Here is a 21,888-nt window from a genome sequence, read left to right on the forward strand (position 1 = left end):
CACATCCTGAAGTATCACGACTTGCCAAGAAGTGTTTGTTCACTTCTGTATACTTATACTTACATGTACTTATATAATGATGTTTACACGAATGGAAACTGCAATATTGCTGACAACAGGCATACTGTGAAATAAATAGCTCATTAATTGTGATAATTATATTTGAAAGCCTAGTTCAGGCGTATAACTGCAAAGGGTAATGGTTATTTGTCCACCCAACGAGAGGGGTTAAGTTACGGTGCGCATGTGCTGAGTCCAGGTGTACCGTTTCCATCTCAATTGCTTCAATCACACTTTCATTACATGATACCTTCTTTACAGTATCACATGTGGGAGGATGAAAAATCAGCTGCAGATAGAAACCTAAAGACTTGGTTTCCTTTTATCAGCTGGATCAGTCAGCTCCAGTGTCTCTCGTCTCGATTCAAGTGTGCGGTTGCAGGAATGAGAGTCTTAAGCGGAACTGTTAGTGACATGGAAAGAGGAATTAAGTGGGTCGACTGTACTGCCATACAAAGTGCCAAAGTGCAGTATCTGCAAAATAATTTAAACACAAAAAAATGCTTTAAAGTGTGTTTACTGTCCCAACAAATGAATAGTTGTTGCATCAAGGATGCATTATGGATAATTTGTTTGCCATGGTGTAATTTATATCCAAATCAGGCCTAACCTTCATACGGTCAGGCCCAAAATTGTGAAGAAATCATGTTATTACTAATTTCATAGTTACTGCACTTGGGTTTTGTAGGGCAGGATATAAAGAAAGACACATGTAGAAAAGAGACCCATTAAAAAGACAAGGGGGGTTTAAAAAATCCTGATCAAATTTGAGAAGACATTTAAGAAATGCTTAAAACAATCACATTTGGTGTGTGTTGGTAGGGATTTGAACTTGATAAGATTTCTTAAAACAACGAGACTGCAAAAAAAATAACTTCCTAGAACAGCTGGGCACTGTATAGTTTTTAGCAAACTCAAACAACAGTGCATGTACGATGTATTTGGACTATTTTGGGCTGCAAATTAAGCAAGAATTCACATCTGAAAACATACAGAATTCACATCTGAAAACATACACATCTGCATTTAGCATTAAAACAACGCACAGTGCTTTGTTGGTGGGGGAATGTTGCTTCAAGTATACCTGTGAGTGTGAGAAGAGGAAATACAATCCAAGACATTCACTTTAAAGGTCCTAAATTGTGCTCATTTCCAGGTTCATACTTTTAGATTTCTACTAGAACATGTTTACGTGATTTATGTTCAAAAAAACATTCATACTGTCTCTCTGAATATACCTGTATTCACTCCCTGTCTGAAAAGCTCAGTTTTAGCCCACCGCCCGAAAAAGTCGTCTGCTCTCATTAGTCAATGTTTTCGTGTATTCCATGTGCTCTTGGCATCTCTGCTGCATCATTGCAGCCGGGGAATGACTGTAATGGCACTTTCTACATATATAGTATAGTTGTGACATCACAACCGTACATTAATCCTGACTGCTCATTCAAAGGCTTCTGAAAGCAGGCTGTGTGCATTTCTCTTTGGATTAAGCATTTTGGTCTTTATGATAGGGCTTCATGATTATGAAAGCGTATCAGATGTCTAAACTGCATTTAAAATACTGAGGCAGGATTTCATAACTATTTTATCTTTTGTAGCTATGATTGCGAGGTAAACAGCAGATATAGTCCATATGTATTTGACTGATGGTTTTTTATCTTTCCATTGCAATAACAAAAAAAAAATGTAATGACAGCATTTTCTTTTAAACCTGGACAGTGTTGCAAACTGCATTACCCACTTGAACAGGCAGGATCACGAAAATAAAGCTATAAAAAGTGCATACTCAACAATAAAGCCTTTATTTTTTTGTCTTTCCATAATTCAAGTTTGTCAGTCCCACCCAATGAAAAGGTGGCAAATAGAGTAAAGGAGTAAGAGGTAGAGCAAGTGTTCCATTCTCATTGTGATCAGCGTAAAAACTCACTTTTACACACCAAGGGAATGGCCATCCAAAGAAGGCCGACAAAAAAAAAAAAAGGGAAAAAAAGAAATTTTAAAAAATAGCAGCTTCTTTGTGATGTTGCTAGCTTTCCCTTATTATTCACAATCATAAATACTCCTAACTCACTGACTTTTGATAAAGGTTGCACTACAGTGTAAACCGGAGGGGCGAAGAGCGCTTGCCATGAACAGAGGCACGGCAGTCATCGTCACTATCATCGCCATAATCACCATCACAGTCACTGAACACTTGCAATGGGGAAACTGTCACATGGCAAGGGCCCTTTTGCCGCGTGTCCAGGACGAAGGGGCTCTGCATAGAATGGTCAGACAGAAGAGATAATGGCTGCCCACCGTGGACTGAAAAAAGGCTCTCAGTGCGGCACTCAAGTAGAGTACGACCTGGGGAAAAATAAATGGGTCCGTCTGCACATGAAGGAGAGCGCAGAAACCTGAGCGGTGGAGCCTGACAGCATATCAAAAATATCCAAAATAGGTGTACAATACTCAGCTGGCCCTAAGTGTTTGTGTATGCGTGTCACACTGCATTAAAACTAACTACTTCCAACCACTCACCTGCACTGCCAGGTTAGGACAGTGCCATGTTACATTTAAAAAAGGAGATAGTATTTACATCTTCAACACATAAATTATTTCCCTAACATACTGTCTGTGTAATGCATAAGGTATCTGGAAAAAAACATTTAAATATAAGTGCCTCATGAGAAGACTATGCTGACGGCAGGAAAAGGGATGAGTTTAAATGCTGCTGAAACAAAGTCAAAATCCCGAAGTCCGAAAAAAGGGGAAACAATTAATGCAGTTATTCATGACAACAAATTGCAAAATGGCACACAGAAAAAGATAAAGCTGTGAGGTTGATTGGGAAACCGCTGAATACTTCCAGGTAGTAACAATGGCAGCGCTGAAGCCAACTCGTTAATACCCGAGAACGAGTATGGAGGGGTCACTGCATGAAGGTCCTCAGCTCGGTCACTATCGGATCAGATGATATGGGATGTTTTGCACTCCTGCCTCACGCCGCCAAGAGATCTAGAAATTACTTGCAACTCCTCCTGTCCAGAATATGACCTTTGACATTCCTGACATGTTTTGTCTCTGCTCTTGAGCATCTCGTGGTCCGGCTCGTGACAACTGCAGTGCCTGCACAGACCAATCACCTCATGGCAGAACCAGGGCAACAATATGACCTGATGCGATCTGACAAATAAGGTCCTAGTCTGGTCAAATTCACACTTGTCGATGATAAACAGCATCAAAACTCTGTAAAATGAGAATACATACAACGCATATGCAAATATAGCTTTCAATACATAACAACATACACATTAATTGTTGGTTTTGCAGATGAAATTCCAAAAGTATTCATACAATGTGTCACAACAAAATCAAATCATGGCTGGCTCTGTCTTTTCTGAAGAGACAGATAAGGGGCAGTGGGGCAAAAACAAAAGAAGAGCAAGACAAAAATAACAATAAATCTGGTTCAGTTCATATTTGTCATGTTGAATAATTGCGCGCACGCGCACACACGCACACACACACACACACACACGCACACACACAAACAGGAAGCTTGGAGGAGTGAATTAAACCTCTCCAGTTGGTTTTCGACCTTACAAGTTCATATTACCACAACCCTCCTACTCCAGTGCTGCTGGGCTGCTGTCAGTCTTTGGGTCACCCCCCTGTTTTGTGTGGGTGCATGAGAGTCTGTCATTCCAGTGAGTTAAAAAAAAAAAGAAAGAAAAGAAAACAGGTAGGCCATTGGTTCATTTGCTGAGAGATCCTGCCGACCCTGGTGGGCTGGGGCCCGGAGGGAGCCCATCAGTCATCCAGGATGACCTTGACAAAACTAGCCACATCTGTGTCTTTGGAGTCATGCACGGTGAAAAACGGATGTTGCTGCATCAGAAGGAAAACAAACTATATATAAATATGCTCTTGAATGAATGACAAAATGATGTTATTTACTTATGAAATACACACATTATAGTCGTAGTGGGTTAACTGGGTAAGTCTGGCCTCTTGTGGACAAAAGTAAGAGCCAGAGCACACTGATCATAATGGCAATGTTGATAGTACAGGGCAATGTAGAAAAATTAGCATTATGAAAAATGAAATAATTTGTTATTTGTATTGTTGTTCTGGGGAAAGAGAAAAATAATCTTAAAACTACTAACCATTAATTCTGTATAAGCTGGTCTCTCATTTGGCTTCTTTCTTAAGCTGTAAAAATAAAGAGATGAATGCAAAAGTGAGAAAAACGGCAAACACCAAAAATATAAAACGATCAGAACTTTATATAAAACACTTCATACAAAAAACGCCAATTGACAGACATCAGCTCCACAAATACTATACTTGTGTTGCCCCTTTCAGTAAACACAGAGCAAACACTGACCCCTGCTGGTTAGTTAGTAAGGTGAATGAGGGGGCAGAACTCAGACTCACCACTGGGAGATGAAGTCTACAAACTCTGGGGAGAAACGGTCGGCAGGCAACTGTGGAGATGGCTCGTCCACCACCTGTTTGAGCTGCTGGAACGGGGTGCCCCATGAGTCGTAGGGGAATTTCAAAATGGCCAGCTCAATCTAGGACACAGAGAAAGGCTGATTTACCAAGGATCACACATGTTGAAGCTGACACATTGCTCAGTGCAATGTTTGCATTTACAAGAAGAGTAACACCCACTAACAACTGCAACACAAACTATGTTGACAATTCAGAAAAAATCTATTATTCTATAAAGGGTTTTATAATATGCTTGAATTGTGTTCTACTACATGCATGTATGTCAATTCGGTCAACCTGTAAATCACGTTATACAACGATAATTATCATGGTAAGAGAAAATAGTTTTGTTGAGAATGCAAATTCTGAATGTCAAAAAAACCTTTGTAGCCCGAGAGTGGGCAGGATGGAAAAGAAGCTCACTGCTGGGAAATAACTTTTCTTCTAAATGTTTGTATTCCTTGTTATGACACAACGGTCATAATCAAATAGAGTATACTAGAAAAAAGTGATTACATAAGACTAAGTAAACATTTACAATTCAGTGTTTGCCATCAGTATGAGCGATATATTAAATAAGCTCATAGTAACAACACATGGAATACACATTAAATAGTTTATTATCTGGAAGGCAAAATATGTTTGTTTTAAAAAATAAAAGAAGAGTGGACCTGAGAAGGGCAGCAAGAACATGGATTTATTTTCTTAAAATGTATCACAAATGGCATGAAGAGCCTCATTGTGATATCCAACCCTACTCACCATCGTGATACCAAGACTCCATATGTCTGACTTGACACTGTAGCCTTTCTGGTTGAGGTCAGGGTTGATCCGCTCAGGCTAAAATCAAAATTATTAACAACAGATTAAGTACCGCCAATATCTGAAAATCATTTGAACAATATATACTGTCATTTTTAGGAAAACTTTATCAGATACAAATTAAAAAGAATTAAAAAGACCTGTAAAGATGAGAATACGTATAATTGGAGACAAACAAATCTACTGACTAAAGTGGTTTTCAAGACGATCTAAAATAACACTAGTTTGTGAGCCTACATTCCTTCATACAGGCAAGATGTTTGTTTAGACAGCTTAGGGTTTAGGACAGTAGAGGCCTGATTTAAATCACCCTGGCCTGTGGAACCAGTTTTTTTTTCCCCCCAGACACTGACACGGACAGTACAGTTCTATATCTTCCCAGCTAGCCCGTACCAGGAGTCTCTTCCCCATTTCCCACGTACCGCCATGTAGGGCTTGCAGCCTGCATCCATTGTTTTAGCCACAGAGTCCACCAGGTGGCCGCTGATGCCAAAGTCGCACATTTTCACTTGGCCCTGAGTGTTAACCAGAACATTGGAGGGCTTCACATCTGGAGAGGGACATTTTTGTGATGAAAAAGAGCCTAACAAAGCAACTGTGAGAAACATCAACAGGAAACCGAAACTGAAACTGAAAACTGTTTATACACTGACGGTCAGATTACCTCTGTGTATGACTGACAGTTTACTGTGCAGATGCTCTAATGCCTTGACAATCTGTGAAGTGAATAGAGAAAATCAAGGAAAAGAGGTTGAATTACTGGGGAAAATATTCTTGAAAACTTTAGATGTAGATGATTTCTCAGTACATTAATAAAACAATAAGGAGAAAACACCGACAAAATTAACTTCTTGTTACATTATCTGCTGTTGATGTCAAAACAAAAAGGCAAATGATTTGTACGACAGAAATGTAAAAATGACAGTTTGTGGTTTTAGACCGAGTCATTCAATGTGGCTATTTCCTGGGGAGCAATAGTTCATCCATCTGTCCACACCGGCCATATCGCTAGTTGCCTAGAAACCTCACAGGGATGACGAGACTCCAGAAAGTAACTGCGCATGGCTGTTGTTCGCCAAGAAATAATTTCAACATGTTCACTGCCTATAAAACCACAAATGATTGTCTTGCTCTCAGACACAAAGTGAACATGCATACTTTTCCAAAATGCTGGACTGTTACTTTTATGGACATGTAAACGCACTTGACATCTTAGCACAACTTATAATGTGAACTATGGGACAGGACGTACTGCTACTGTGATCTTGCCCAAGATGTCCTCAGGGATGTCTTTGCCTTTCTCAATAACCTTCTTATAGAACTTATCCAGAGATGTGTCCATCAACTCCATACAGATCCAAACATCACCCTGAAGAAGAAAAAAAAGAAGAAAAAAAACAGTCACCCAAAAATAAGAAACAAGATGATCAAACACATAATATATGAGGGAGGCTAGTTCTGTGGTGGGACTGGTCTTAAGTCTGTGGATGAAGGACAAAATAAAGCCATCCTAAACAACCCCTCTCATCCCCTACATGACGAGCTGTGGCAGATGGGCAGCTCATTGAAATATTCTGTATTATACTATACCATGTTATATGATATTATGTTGGTATTCTATATGTTATATTGCTGTACTATACTATATATTATGTTAATATGTTTAATTGACTTTTACACTAAATTATATTACATTTATACAGACAAACATCGAGTACCATTACTAACAATATCATATCATCTGCTGTACACTGTTTACATAGACCTGTTGACTCTACCACCACTAACTTCACCGCGTCATTTTTGTGTCCAAATACTCTTGTATCCTATTCTCTTTTGGTTTAGGTACCTCTAATTGTTCATCTGTTATTGTCTACATATGTATTTCTGTTGGTTCTATTGAACTGGTACAACAAACAAATTTCCCCACTGGATAACAATAAAGATTCATTTTATCTTATATTATATGCATACCAGTCATACATGTCAAAGTCTATTCACCTCTCTGAAGAGGGCGCCATAGAAGGTCACAGTGAAGAAGCAGTCCACTGTCCTCATGGAAATGTCCAAGTCCATCAGAAGCCTCTTCTGCTCCAGAGTGTTGACGGTGGCACGAATCCTCTGTGGACACAAACATCACAGATTGGGCTGCCAGTGTCATCAGCGGGCAGATATACCTTAAATAAAATGGTGTGTCCTACAACCATCCATATTATATAACATGTCATAGATCTGATAGATCTCATCCGAATGTTAACAAGTTGAGCTCATATGTTGAATACGTCTATGAGTCATGGTGCTATTTAAAAAAAAAGTCTGGTGCATTTACAGATCAGGTAACCCGAGTAGCAGTTTCTCAGCCCACCTTGACAGCCATGATAACACCACTGGGCACATGTTTCATCTTGTCCACCACTCCGTACGCTCCCCTGCCCAGCTCTTCAATTTGCTCCAAGTCATCGGCCTTCACCACAAAGTTCTGAACAGAAGAGGCAGAAGTTACATTAATGTATGTGCTCAGGAAAGCAAAAAAAAAAACAACAGCATGTTCCAGAGGAATACAAAGCTAACTTTACCTGATCTCCAATTGTGACGCAAGCTTTCGAGTCAAGATCTCGAGGGGGTCTGCAAGGAGAGAGAGCAATATTTAAGCATAAGCAACAGTCAGTAGTGGACAGAGAAATTTTGCATGTTTAGAACTGCAGTTTATCAGATTAATTTGAAGCAAACACTGATTAAAGTCTGTGTTCAATTTCTGCATTTCTGTACTGTATTGTTACTACTTATTGGTCAACACATGCACCAACACAGATATAGTTGTAATAGATTAATAGCAGACCGATGTATTGTCCCTGCCGCATTCTGGCTCTAATGGCTGCGGTCACTACCCCATTGAAAAAAAGGATCCTTACGCTGCTGCTGCTGGTGTGGGCTGTGCAAACACTTCTTTGGCCAGCTTCAGCCCGGGGTTCTTCTTCTTCCCTTGGAGACAACAAATTAAAAAAACATTACCATCTCCAGCTCCATGCTCGACATACTTGAGCAATACAGCTGTATTTAGCAGCAACCACAAGTTAATATGATTAGCAATGTTCTGTAGAAGAAAAAGGCAAATAGACATATCTACAGGCTTTTAAGAGCTCATTTGCCACATTTCTTAGTGTAGAGGTGAGGTTTGCCACAACGGATCCCAAGTTCTAATTCAGGCAGTTAAGTATGAACTAAAAGGACCTTGTTTATTTTCATCAAATCAGTTTATTGATAGGGAATGTTGTTCTATTTTATTCCTAAAGGAGTTGTTTTTCAATGTTACAATCAATTTGCAGTTGTCTATGACACAAAGAACAGTTATCTATCTGCAGATTAGGTGTACTCAAAGCTAAGGCCCTGCAATAGGGAGAAGGTAGACTAAATGACTAATGATGACTCAAACGGAAGGGAAGGGGGTGCAGGGGAAGATTTGTTTTAACCGTTACGATAACTGCTATCAAATCATCTATCAATGGGTTTTTCCGCTTTGTATCTTTTTCTAATCTCGAGTTTTTATTAAATGTTTTTGTTATCTTGAGTATGGTGCTGTAAAATATGCAGCTATGGGACCTTTCTGTGTTAAATCAGTGACAGCAGTCCATTCATAAACACAGTTTACCGGCAGTCTCTGGGACTTCCCACAAGGGGCTGTGAGTCTGTGCCAGAATGACACAGCTACCGGGCCTAAAGAGCAGCTACACAGGAAAAACAACTCAACTTTTCTTGACACGGACACTCGTGTTCAGCATGTTTGCTCTTGTTGCAAGGTCGACAGGAAAAACAGAACACTTTTCTTGACCTTTATCTGTGTGTGCTAGGACTTGGCCACAATTTCACCCTCTGGGATATGATGAGAAACAGTTTAGTCCTGGCTGGTTATTTCCTGTTGCATACAGGCTCAGGCCGGGCTGTGCAATTATTCTACTCCAGTTCAGAGAAACAGGTTTCATGCACAGTCAAGCACCTTCACTTTGGAACAAATGCAATGCAGCGCTCATTATTACTCTGGGGTTGTTTGCCATTGAGTGAGTCACAATACTCCAGTGTGGAGGAAGTACGATTGGGTAAACCCCTCCTTGCTAGATTAAGCTGGAAAGGAAGTGAAGTTTTACAAAGATTTTAGATTCTATGGCCTACCACTGAAACGTCAGACAGGTCCATTTTGTGCTGCAGCCCTTAAAATAGGCCCACAGTGTCTGGACAGTCTACGGTAGTCTCATGTGGTATGGAGAGATTGAAGTGTGATTTACTCACACATGCTCAGTCAAAAATAGATTTTGTGTTTGCTCTGCGTGGGATAAAAGTACGAGCACTCAAAGCCTTCAAATGACCTGACAAATAAGACTTTTGTTCATGGACCAAAATTGGTGTAGAGGGCGATCATGGCAGTGCAGTACAAAAACATCTGACATGCCAAGCTGTTCAAGATGTCTTGAAAAAATACCCTATACATGCAGTTTTTTTTTAATTTAACTTAAATCTGACTTACTGCTAGACATATTTATTTTGAAATATTAATTGACTTGAAAAACTTGCTTGTCTCAGGTAGCGGCGTAGAGTGACTCTGTAGCTGTGAGTGTTTGGTGGGATATGACTCACAGCCAGTCAGACTGGACACATCCGCTTAAAACACAACAACTGTCAGGACCCATTGGGAAATATGATGTCACTTAACTTGGCCCTGCTTGCTACTCGCTGTCCCTGTTAGGGCCAACTGAGGCCAGCTTCACAACAGCTTTCTGCTGCAAAACCTGCATGGTCCTCGAACTGAGCCTGATTGGACCCAATAGTGGCATGATATTAGCCTCAGCTGCAGTCAAATCATATCAGGAAAGCACAGAGAGAAATACATGTATAGTGTACGAGGGCTGGTAAAAATCTTCTATACCAATATACTGTAGGTCATGTCTTATAATGTAATTTATCACAATATAGCATGTTTTCTCGTTACTCACTAAATAGTCTGAATAACCACATGGTTAAGAATTTTTTTTTTGTATAGTCCTGTGTGGATTAAATACTTGACAAATGAAAAGTACTGACCATTTTCTAATTGTATTAATAACTTTAGTGCAAAATGAACATAACATGCGTAAAGTGTTGTTTTAATGATGTAAATCTTGCCGTAATAGACATTTTTATATGGTTTAGAAGATATATGTATATGGTCATGTCGCCAAGCCAAACATGTACAAACATACCATTTACAAGTGGTTGTTTGCAATTCATACCACGGTCAGTGGTATATCATGAAATTGAACATTTACATCAATGTGTGCATTGAAACCTTTTTTCATATCTTGAAATAGCACAAGCTGCATTGATGCATTCTGCATTTATTTATTTTACTTTTTAAATCTCCACACGGCAAATTCTTCCTTACACAGGAAGAAGTTTACTAAGCATAAGTATTGATCTTAATCAAACTTTGCTAATGCTGTGTTGGAATTATCAATATCAGCTACTACAGACAGTTAGCAGTGAATTGGTGCACTTTGACAGGAAATGCAGCAGCCCATTTCTTAGAAAACCAAATTGTGCTCAGTGGAAACATCCCGAGTGTAGTAACTCATTCGTAATGTTAACAAGAATTTCTGGATTGTGCATTGGATCAAAGTGTCAATAGCTGTGTGGCGAGTCACCATCAGGAAGCTCCAGTCCCACAGTGGGTCCATATACAGAAAAGATGACTCATGCACATATAATCTTCCACACCACCCTATCAGTGCTGTTAGGGAGAACCCAATCTCCAAACATGCCTCAGCAATACCATGAACAGCCCTGCAATGCACTTAGACCCGCTCCTCCCTTGACCACGGAAGGCACAACTCCTTGTTGTGGCCAGAAAGAGAAAAAAAAACAAACACTTTCTCACAAGACACATCAGGCCTGCTTTGGTGCACACAATAATTACGGCACAGAACCTGTGTAGCAGCTATATAGTTTCTGCTTGCAGCCAGTGAACTGTCAACAAAGAGAGGCTGCACTAGGTATTGATGCTGCAAGTCAAAACATGCCATGGTAGGCCAAAGGCTGTGATTGCCTGAGCAGCACCCATCCAATCTACACAGCCCTCTCAAAACAGTGTGTACTCCCGACCATGGTAACCCTAGTATGGTTGTGTAACAAGCACAAGCGGTGAACTTGAAATGTAAATTGACATCATCATTATGCTGTGAGCGCGCGCGCGTGTGTGTGTGTGTGTGTGTATGTATGTGTGTATGTGTGTGTGTGTGTGTGTGTGTGTGTGTGTGTGTGAGTAAGGACCTTGATTTTTCCAAGGTGTGTATTTTATTCAACACTGTCCAGTGATTAGGCTACAAAGGAAACCGAGTGTGTGATAGCGCCATGGTTGCTTGGCATCGCCAACTGTTTGTTTTTTTTTCGAGGGATTTCCACCACCTGTATTAATAATAACGTTAAATTAATAAAAGAAAAGGACGCAGCACTAAAACATTTTCGCGCTAACACACTGACCAGACCAAAATGCCCAAACGGGCTCAACACAATCGATACGTCATGACAAATGCAAACACCTGTGGTCCCAATGTGCTTTACTTTACTGGAAGAGAGAAACTAGCTTAGGGGCAAGTTGGTTGATAATTACAGCTTGGCAAAAGTCCTTTATTGTCGCGTTAGCTAACCACAACACGGGAATTTAAACGGATACGCGAATGTAGCATTTAGCTAAAACAAAACAGAAAAATGAGAAAGAAATAACACATTAAATGAATCCCTTCAGACGCCACTAGCGTTATGTTCTAGAGACTTCGCATATTTATTTAGAAAGCAATGAAAGAAATGCTGGCTAGCTTCTTTTTTCCTCCTCATACATGCAGCTTTCCACTTGGCAAGGTTACATTTCTCATACATAAGCTAGCTTAATTACTTCCACGCAAACTGCACCTCTATATTTAAAAAGGTATGCACGGTTGTTTTTAAACAGAGTGGAAAAAAACACTTACCTCCTTTAGACAGAGACATTTCCCCTTTGCTTTGATGAGGGGGAAGGGAAGCACAAAGACTTTTGCCTTTTTTTTACTCCCTCCCTCCCTGCATCTAGCTTTACACCCGCTCAGGATCGCTGGCTTGTGCAAAAAAAAACTAGCAGCGATTAAAACTAAACAGTTCGTCTTCGTGCAATATTAAGTGCTTCAATCACCAGCTCTCGCGTTCAAAGATCGATTAGCAGATTTAAAGATGAATGCACAACTTTAAATAAAGTCGGCACAATGCGGTAGAGTTCGAGTTAGTTTGCTAACAAAACCTGCACTTTTAGGGTGGCCAAAGTCTGACAGCTGAAGGTTCCAACGGCGTAATGACGTATTTCCTGCTGCGTACTAAGCATCATGGGATGTGTAGTTTGTATTGTGTGAGCGCTTTTTTTCTGTAAAAAAAGCATACTCTTTGTATGGAAGCCCATTTCCGCCATCAACTCAAAATAATAAGAAGTTATCTCAAAATATTGACTTATTATCTCTAAACATGACTTAATATCTCAAAATAATGACTTAGTATCTTAAAAAATGAGATAGTAGCTAAACTAGGCTGTTCTGAGATACTTTCTCTGAATTTTTAGATATTTATTGATTATAGGGACTTACAAGAACCCTTTTTCCATTACACTGGTGGAAATGGGCTTCCTTATTTGTGCAACAATTACTGTAACCAATAAAAAAAATATGAAACTACAGTGAGATCAACCATTCAATTTTACTTCAAGTTTATTTTTGCAAATCCAAACAACACATTCATATTTGTTATGTTATTGTAGTTTATTCATTTTTGTATGGAAAACAACAAACCTTCCTGATGTAGTTGATTAAAAAGTTAGATAAAATGCATGTTTAACAATAAATAATAATTATAATAAAACCAACCCCGCCTCACGCCGATGTGAGCTGGGATCGGTTCCAGCCCCCTCCCCACCCCCGACCCCGATAGGGACAAGTTGTTGAAGATGGATGGACAATAAAACCAAAGGACTCCCTGTGTTGCAAGTCGACAACAAAAGAATACTAATAATGGGATTGCACTCTAATATACACATTTTCGTATGTAAACAACCACCAAGTATATAAGTGTTTGTCACAGGATATAAGTGTCATTAACTAAAAATCTATATTTGACAAAAAACTGAAATGCATAAAATGAATAGCAATAGTTTTTTATTTTAAAGCAAAACATCTATAGTACCTACGCAAACAACATTAACAATCACATAGATTTAATCAATTCAAGGAACAAACTGCCGGACTGAAGAATACCTGAACAAATACAGTACAATGAAGTTTTTTTTTCTTAGTATGCATGAAATACTGAAAAACCCACCATCATTATTGTGTTAATCATTGCTGAGCCGTTAAAATGTGAGTCCTTTATTGTATAACCTCCTTGTTGAATAGTTGGAAGACAACAAAATGCACAAACTAATCAACAATGGAGATGTCACAGGCTTGACGCATAAACTCGTGCTGTGATATGAGTTTACTTCGGAATATGTGCATGTGATTGTGTGGGTGGGGGTGAATAACCGATGGTGAGGCCATACCAGCTTCCTGCCTTTACTTCCTTGCAACAAGGAGGGTATGGTAGAGAGGTTTTATTACAATGTGCAGGTAGAGGGAGCTGTCAATCAGGTACTCTGATACACGGCGCTGCAGGTCAGCATCCACCAGGAAATCCCCGGCCTCCTCTGTGCTTTGGTGGAAGTTGTAGACGTGGCGAACCACTACTTTTCCTTGCTGTCTTGCCATCACAATCACTGTCTTCTGGAAACTCACACCAGCAAAGTCTGGACTAGATGTTGCTGGTGTTACAATGATGCGAGGTCGACCTCCATCTGTGCGTGTAGGCTGCATGGCACCCAGCTCAGTATAGGTTGACCTGGCACTGAGTGGGAGCCAGCGAGGGGAGAATAGGGCGTTCCAGGTCACTTTTTTATTGGAGTCATGGCCGCTGGGCCCGAGTTGAGTCTGGAAGCTGAAACTGCGGTCATCACGGGTGGGGTTATTGATGACCCAAGGGGAACCCCAGGAGGTGGACAGGTAGTTACGGGGAGTGAAAATACTGCAGTTGACATCAAAGTACTTGGCCAGTTGGATAGGTGAGGCAGAGTGAAATTGGAAAGCTAGGTAGAGTAGATCACGGATAGACTCGTAATGCTTCTGCATGAGGGAAGATTGCTTCTGAAGACGGAAGAGGTGCTGAGGGGGAATCATGCCGTATCGAACAGCCCTCAGGGCACTTTCCACTGTCGAACTTATAGGCTGGTTCTGGCTAATCCAGGCCTCCAGGGCTTCGTAGAGTTCCAGTTCACTCTGCAGAATGAGGTCAGAGCGTTGGAGCAAGGAGAGGAGCAGGTCTTCACTAATGGAGCCCCATTCTCCACTCTGCAGCACAGAAGACAGGTTCCAGGACAGGTACTGCAGGCAGCTGTCCCGCAGGACCATGTCCCCAATTTGTAATGCATAGTTGTACCAGCCAATCACATGCCCTGTGGGCGAATCACTAGACAGATGTTGAGTCATATACTGGGTCAACCCCTGTTGCAAGCCCCACACATGATACTTGCTGGCCAGTTTATGCAGAGAAATGGCCTGATCTAGCCGCACTGAGATGTCACCGCAGTACAGATACCTGCAAGAGAAAAAGAAAGCTGGAATAATCATCTTAAGATATTTAAAAAATATATACATATATATTTCAGTAAGGCATACTACTTGTTTTCTCTCCTCACATCTGAGTCACTGAAAAAACCCACACTGTCGATATTCACCTCAAACAGCAGGTGTAATTTTAGAATATTTCCAAAGATGGAGCATCTCACTTTTCCAGAGGAGAGTAGTTAAAGGTTTTTTAAATGGTTCCATTTGATTGAACCTGATTTATTTTGAACAAGTGATTACAATCACTTGTTCAAAATAAATCAGGTTCAATCAAATCTGGTCACCAGAGTCACCCTCACCTGACAAACTTGTCAAAAACAGCTGCACAGTCGGGTGTCTCTCTCAAAACCAAAGCGCTGTTGTTGCGGGTGAGTAACAGTTCCTCAAACACATCACTCTGCAGCGTGAGAACCAGGCTGTGGGCCTGGATCACCTTCACCTCATCCGTGTTGATGGTCTGCACCCGAAGAGTGACATCGCTGGCATTCCCCAGGGCCAGCAGGGTCTCCATGCGCTGCACCAAACTCATGGAGTGATTAAGCACCGTGGCCCCATTGTCCAACGCTAGCTCCAGCTTCAGGGCAGCTGTGGAAAAGAAGGTGCAAGATGATGAACTAGTAGTGCCTAATAGAAAAACAACCATCAATATTAAAATTAATAGGGAAATTGCCTTGTAATTGCAATTAACTGCTGTATCAGCTTTGATCAGCTTTCTCATTTCCATCACCTCAATCTGCATCAGCCATATTCTGCTCTCCAAGATTTCATAGCAGAATTCACCAGCATTTGTTCTTCAACTTGAATCATACTTGACACAACAAGAACTGAAAGAATCCCTACTTCTTCAAGTAAACCACAACTGATAACATATATCAGGGTGAAAACCGACTTTCACATCCTTCTATTCTTCTAGAGTCAAATAACAGAGAACCTCAGACACTAGGTGCTCAGAAAAGAATCCTAACTTTGAAGAACTATTGCAGATGATTGCTTCGACGGGCAAGTGGCACATGCTACTGGAGAATCACATATGAAAGACCCAGCATGACAAGCTGGTGTTTTCATTCTGCCACAGCCACCAGCCGCCTTGTTGGCCTATTACTGGGTTTAATGAGACACAGGGGGAGCACATTGGCTCCCTGGAATGTCTCACTGTCTTCATATCTCTACCAGAATCAAGCACCCCCACTTCAAAGCAACCTTTTTCCAATTAGCCAGCCAGCATGCTGAGCCAGCTGAGCGTGGTGTGGGGGTATGTTTCAACAAATGATTCTGGCACACCGCAGCCAATTCATTCATTAAAAAAACAAAAAAAACACCAAATTCATCATAACAGGGGGAACAGTATCTATTTTCTTCTGATTCTGAAAGTAAAACCCATAATACACCTGATAAATTCAATTCAAAGTAAATGAACAAAAGTTATGAATACCAGTGTCTCTTCCGCTTAAGCTGAGAAGAGATGAAAACAAATAAAATACTTTATACACAGAGCCTATATATAGGAGATGAGCCTGTGCTCACGTGGAATTTCAAATGAAATCTAATCTGACAGCACAGGAATGTGGCCTTCAATAGCTTTGGTCAAAATCAGTCCAAGTCAGATCTTCTTTTAGAAGAAGAAGAAAAGCTTTCCTTCAGCGCTTGTACTGTATTATTCTATATTACTGAGCTGGCACAAATCCAGGCAGCAAATGGACTTGCCTGTTTTCCCCTGCACCCAGCAGACAGATAGATGAGGACAGGATAAGTTGAATAGACAAATTCCCATTCTCTGCCCTGAGGCTGAGCACGAGCCACACATTCATGCCATGCCCTACTACCCACTGACAGTATGGGGGAAGCAGGACTGAAATAGAATAGAACAGATCAGAACAGCTTCTCTTTCAATGTAGAATATTAAAACAAAAAATAAAGATGCAAATGTGATGTAACTCTTTAAAAGCAAAAAATTGAAACTACTGATGCCATTTGTTATCTTACCTCCTCTAACTGTGACAGAGTGGATTAAGAGGAGCAGGGTGCCCACACAGACCCAGGCAGGGATCCCTTGTTCACGTGAGCGTATCATATCTTCTCAGTTATTCCCTGCCTCTCTTCCTTTGTCCTTTCCCCCTCTCTTCCTTACTCTGTGCCACTCTTCTCCTGACTCTTGTTCTTGCTGCTGTGCCTTTGTCGTGTGTGCGGAAAGGTGTGTTGCCCTGTGTGTGCCGCCCGGCTCCCTGTCCCGCACTCTTTATGTAGGACGCTGGCCTTTCCCTGGCGCATCTCGCAACCCCACAGACTCCATTGATTGGTGGAATCTGGCAGGGGCGTTGCTATAGCGACAGCTTTGATTTTGAATTTCTCCCTTTTGGGTATTACATGGCATTGATCAATGGCACCGGGCCAGCCAAGGACTCAACTTAATGGTTTTGGTTGGGGTTTTTTGTAGTTTAAAAGTCAGGGAGGTTAGGCACCATTAACAATCAATATTAGCACATTTTCATGGTTTAATGGCACTCAGAATGCAGCAAATCTATAGACTGCAAAATGTTGTTTATAATATTTGAGTTAAGTTATTCAGAATCATATAATTAGTCAATTAATTACAGGAGGGTTGCCACTGAGACTATCTTCCAAAAGTAATTGAGGTTCTAATATGTGTGACAGATGGCAGTCAGTCAAATTTCTTAATCCATTTTGTAGGACAGTTTTTCAGCTGAGATTTATTATTCCTCTGATGGCATGTTAATTACACTAATGGGAGGATGATTTCATTGCTGCTGGGTCTGCTCATCAATTTAAGGCAAGCTCGATTTATCCAGTTTAACTGCCAATCAGGATTTTATGTAGTCATTACTGACCAAGTACATTTTTTAGGTGCCATCGTTGCATTAAAAACCTCACAGAGGGCACAGGGTTTAATAAATGCATGTGAAATTCCAGCTGGATATGGAGTTAATGGTTTCGCCACTTAGAGGGAACATACTGTGATAATCAATAGAAAATGCTATAACGACTCAAAAAAGTGAGCTCAACAGCTGCATTAAAACTCTCACATCCTAGAATAAAAGGGATACAACAGACGTATGTTTCAATGTGAAATGACAACAAAAGGTAACTCCTCAGGTCATGGCTCAAAAGGATGCTTACACAGCCATTTACATGAACCTCTATGTATGCATTGATCTGTCAGTCAGATATGGGTCAGTCAATACTGAGATCCCAGTTAAAATCTTCCCAAAAAGTTACGCTCAGTATGGATTTGATATATATTTATTTTCCAGACTAGGCCATTAGTCCAATCAAAATATTCATCCTAGCATGCTACAATGTGTCAAGTGTGCTTAAAATACCCACAGAGAGACAGACAAGAAAAGACATCATTTCAGAGTGAATTGGGTTGTGGTGAAGCCCGAGGGATGCCAGGCTGCAGTAAAAATGCAGGAGTAGAGACGTCCTACAGTACAAGACCCCCGACCTGAGCCACTGCTATGAATAACTTGACAGGTTTTCGGAGGAGAGTGGTGCTGTTGAGGTGCCCTAATGAAGCCTGCTGCAACAAACTGGACACAGACAAGGCACTGGATCATACTGTACATGATGGCATTCTCTATTTGTTTTACTTTCTGGATGTGGATACAGGCACAATTTATGAACTTGCTATGGATCTAATATATGGATGCAAATAATGAGATTTGTGTTACAGGTCCTACATTGTAATGTCTTTTTTTTTTTATTACAAAGTATGTCAAGGTGCAATATAGCTGTGAAAGTATCAAATGCTCAATCCACAGAGAGATGCACACAGCCTATAATCAGAAATTGTGCCTTTTAATGAGCCGTCAGTCCTTGTAACTTGTGATGTCACAACTATATAGAAAGTGCAGCTACAGTGTCGTTACAGACATTTCTTGGCTGCATTGACAGTGCAAAGACACAGAGAGTGTGCTACAAAAAAAAATCCCAAATCTAAAATATGAACCTGAAAATGAGCATAATATATCCCCTTTAACATATTAGGGGATTTTATATATATTGTGTACTAAAAGGCATAAAATGCAGTTCAAGCAACTGTTGTTAAGCTACATGATAAAAACAGAATGAACCCAAAGCTCTGCCCTTCATTAAGGTCACATTGCTTTCTCCTTTTAGATCAGCCCCTATTAAGAATCTGAAACAAAAGGGGCAAAGGGATGAATTGACAAGCTGCTGAGTTTGTGAGAGCACCCCTCGGGACGGGATCCATTGAGGGATCGATGCACCACAGGGGGCTCCATCACGCAGTATAAACAGTACGTTTAGTACAGGCTTGATGTCAGAGTGAGCTTCACCAAGGTGTCATGGATGACCTTACTCTTGTGCTGAACCCGGAGGGGATGCACTAGATAACCAGGTCTCCAAAACGCGATAAATGACTTTTGATAGAAACAGACAATTTACATGTTGGGTGCATCAAGTGTCCATTGAATAAAAAAAACTAAAAAAAACACACATACAAATGTGTCTGCATAATAAAAACTGCATTCCGTTTTCTTGTCCCACACTGACATTTCCAAGTCTGCTGCCAAACTGCATTACAGTAAATTCAATTTTGCAATTGTATTATTAGGCCTATTTTCTTTCTCTTTTTTCCCCCAAGTTTCACAACTAAACGAATAAAAGAGATAATCAGACACTTTTTTGTGAATATTCACAAAGTTGGTGCAAACAAACATACAGAGGACATATCAAAGAAATAAGTGAAAAGAAATATAATACAAAATACTCTGATTAAAATATGACAAAAACACCAAGAGCAACCCAAGACATTGAATGCATCTTTTTAGGCACAGTTACAGAGATTTGTTTTTATGGACTGTCATAGTTTCATATTTTTTCTGAATATTTCTCAATTTTGTTGAGTAGCGACCATTTAAAAGCTTTAAATCAATGGCATCAAATAATGTGCAAATGGTTGTTAAGTGCCATGGCATATAACAGATCAATAGCAAGATCTGTTTTGTTGTGTATCTGAGTAGTTTATGTAACACAGGAGTCAATATGATCCACCAGGTGGCTCTGCAAACTGCAGGCACAGTCTCCCTTGTGATGATGATGACTGCCCTTTTTATCCTTAAAAAAAGGAAAGTGAACACAGTTATGAACATTCTTAAAAAGAGAACGTAGACTCAGTTATGATTAGTTTATAAACAGTATTAATTTACTTATAGACCTTGCCCTAAATGACGTGAATTTGAGCTGAATTATTATTTAATTGAACAAATGTATGTGGGCCTTTTCCATTTATAATGCTAAAAGTAAAGAAACTTACACTTTCATGATCAGATGCAGCTGATCATTCCACGGAAAACACCTCCAGTGATTACTCACATAACTGATCTAATCACTAAAACAGTGAAACCCATTAACCATCAATCATCATTTTGCTTGAACTCAAACACGTCACGGCTCAGACCACGTTGCACAGCCTGGATACAAGTGGAAATGTCTAACTTGAGAGGTCCCTTTGTTTGACTGTAAGCTGCATGAAATAAATACTGTAAGTAGGCCGGCTGCTAATCTCACAGAATATGCAAAGCTGCAAACACCGGAGGCTGGATGAAGAGACAGAGTGTTTTGCGCTGAGTCGTTAGACAAAGTATTACATTCACAGAAGAATAATAACTTCACAGGATAACTACATTTTGATGCGAGTGTCGGTGGGTTCATTATAACATGGTTCAGTAACGACTGAGAAGGAGTGGGCAGATGGAGGACTGTCCATGATTCCGCCCGGGGGAAATAAACCGTGGATGCATTAAGTGGATATTTGAACGCTCAGAAATTGGTCGAAACATCTGTTGGGAGGCTGATAATACCTGAGAAATAAAATAGATATATTTCGGTCGAGGTATCCTTACTGGAGTACATCTTCCCGAGTCACCTGTTGGAGCGGAACTGCTCTCCCGTCAGTCCAGGTAAGAAGTCCCTGACGGAGTCACCACAGGCTTGTAGGCTATTAATGCTATCACTGTGTTACCCTTTTATATCAACCTTATCATGATGAATTTACCCTGGGACCTTTTATAATGTATACAATTATGAGGCGATACGATTAAGCCAAATATTCGCCAAAATGTAACTTTTCATGAGCTTATAAAAAAGTCATTTTTAGCTTTGTGCCAGACCATCCACATTATTTTAATGAAATATTTATTTCTCTTAAGAAGTTAGGGCAAATTTTTCAACGAATACAGGAACCCTTAATAGTATCACAAAACTTCAAAATCACCAAATTTAGATATACTGTATGTGGTTTTCACTGGACATAATGTTCATCAGTCAGTTTTAGGCTGCGTTGATAACTGTTCATTTGCAGATGTTGCAACAGGAAATACACCTGTATATTTGGTAGTCGAAAAGTATTTAAGTTGAAAACAAAACAATCTTACCTACATGAGAAAGTTTATTTGAGATGCTGTGGAGAATACCCATTATGTCTCCTGTTAAAATGTTTAAATGAGTCCTCTGTAAATTGGATGGTTTAACAGGCCTAGACTGAGCTGCAAAAAATGAAAGACAGGGGAGACAATTTGCTGTCATTTTTGGATTCTTCAGACTTGAATGCATTTATTTCAATGGACAGTCATTTTAGTTTAACTCAGCAAGAGACCACACAACTTGCTCGAAGCAGTATGTGGACAGTTCATCTAATGTGTTGTGACACAGTTATGATCTACAGAAATATCTTTTGCTTTCAGATTCGTGAAAAGTCAGCAATTTATATCTTTCCATTGTTGCATTTGCATGCATAATAATCAAGATGTTATTGTTGCAGCACATTTTCAGAATCTGCAGTACAGCC

The 21,888-nt window shown here is 40.2% G+C and overlaps 2 protein-coding genes across 2 annotated transcripts; both read right to left on the minus strand.

Annotated features, from left to right (window-relative positions):
- Window positions 1-1,846: 1,846 nt before the first annotated feature.
- Window positions 1,847-12,668, minus strand: LOC310960302 (dual specificity mitogen-activated protein kinase kinase 6-like). Its single transcript, XM_083931969.1, has 12 exons — window positions 12,357-12,668; window positions 8,274-8,343; window positions 7,938-7,986; window positions 7,727-7,840; window positions 7,363-7,482; window positions 6,614-6,730; window positions 6,026-6,077; window positions 5,784-5,911; window positions 5,302-5,379; window positions 4,480-4,619; window positions 4,209-4,254; window positions 1,847-3,930 (listed from the first exon to the last, which is right to left on the minus strand). The coding sequence occupies exons 1-12, from the start codon at window positions 12,373-12,375 to the stop codon at window positions 3,853-3,855; spliced, it is 1,011 nt and encodes a 336-aa protein (XP_083788095.1). The 5' UTR covers window positions 12,376-12,668; the 3' UTR covers window positions 1,847-3,852.
- A 1,287-nt stretch (window positions 12,669-13,955) lies between these two features.
- Window positions 13,956-17,130, minus strand: btbd17b (BTB (POZ) domain containing 17b; the record flags this gene model as incomplete). The annotated part of the gene is made up of 3 exons (XM_083930750.1): window positions 13,956-15,030; window positions 15,359-15,644; window positions 17,043-17,130. 3 exons carry the CDS (start codon window positions 17,128-17,130, stop codon window positions 13,956-13,958), a joined length of 1,449 nt encoding a protein of 482 aa, XP_083786876.1.
- Between the last annotated feature and the right edge of the window lie 4,758 nt (window positions 17,131-21,888).

Source organism: Echiichthys vipera (assembly GCF_963691815.1).
Source record: "Echiichthys vipera genome assembly, chromosome: 17".
NCBI classification, from domain to species: Eukaryota; Metazoa; Chordata; class Actinopteri; order Perciformes; family Trachinidae; genus Echiichthys; species Echiichthys vipera.

Excerpts from the sequence above, each read along its gene's own strand:
- LOC310960302 (XM_083931969.1), bottom strand. Across the intron at positions 7,483-7,726 it reads GTGTTATCATGGCTGTCAAG|AGGATTCGTGCCACCGTCAA; the intron begins GTGGGCTGAGAA and ends TTGTGTCCACAG. Across the intron at positions 6,731-7,362 it reads ATGGCGCCCTCTTCAGAGAG|GGTGATGTTTGGATCTGTAT; the intron begins GTGAATAGACTT and ends TTTCTTCTTCAG.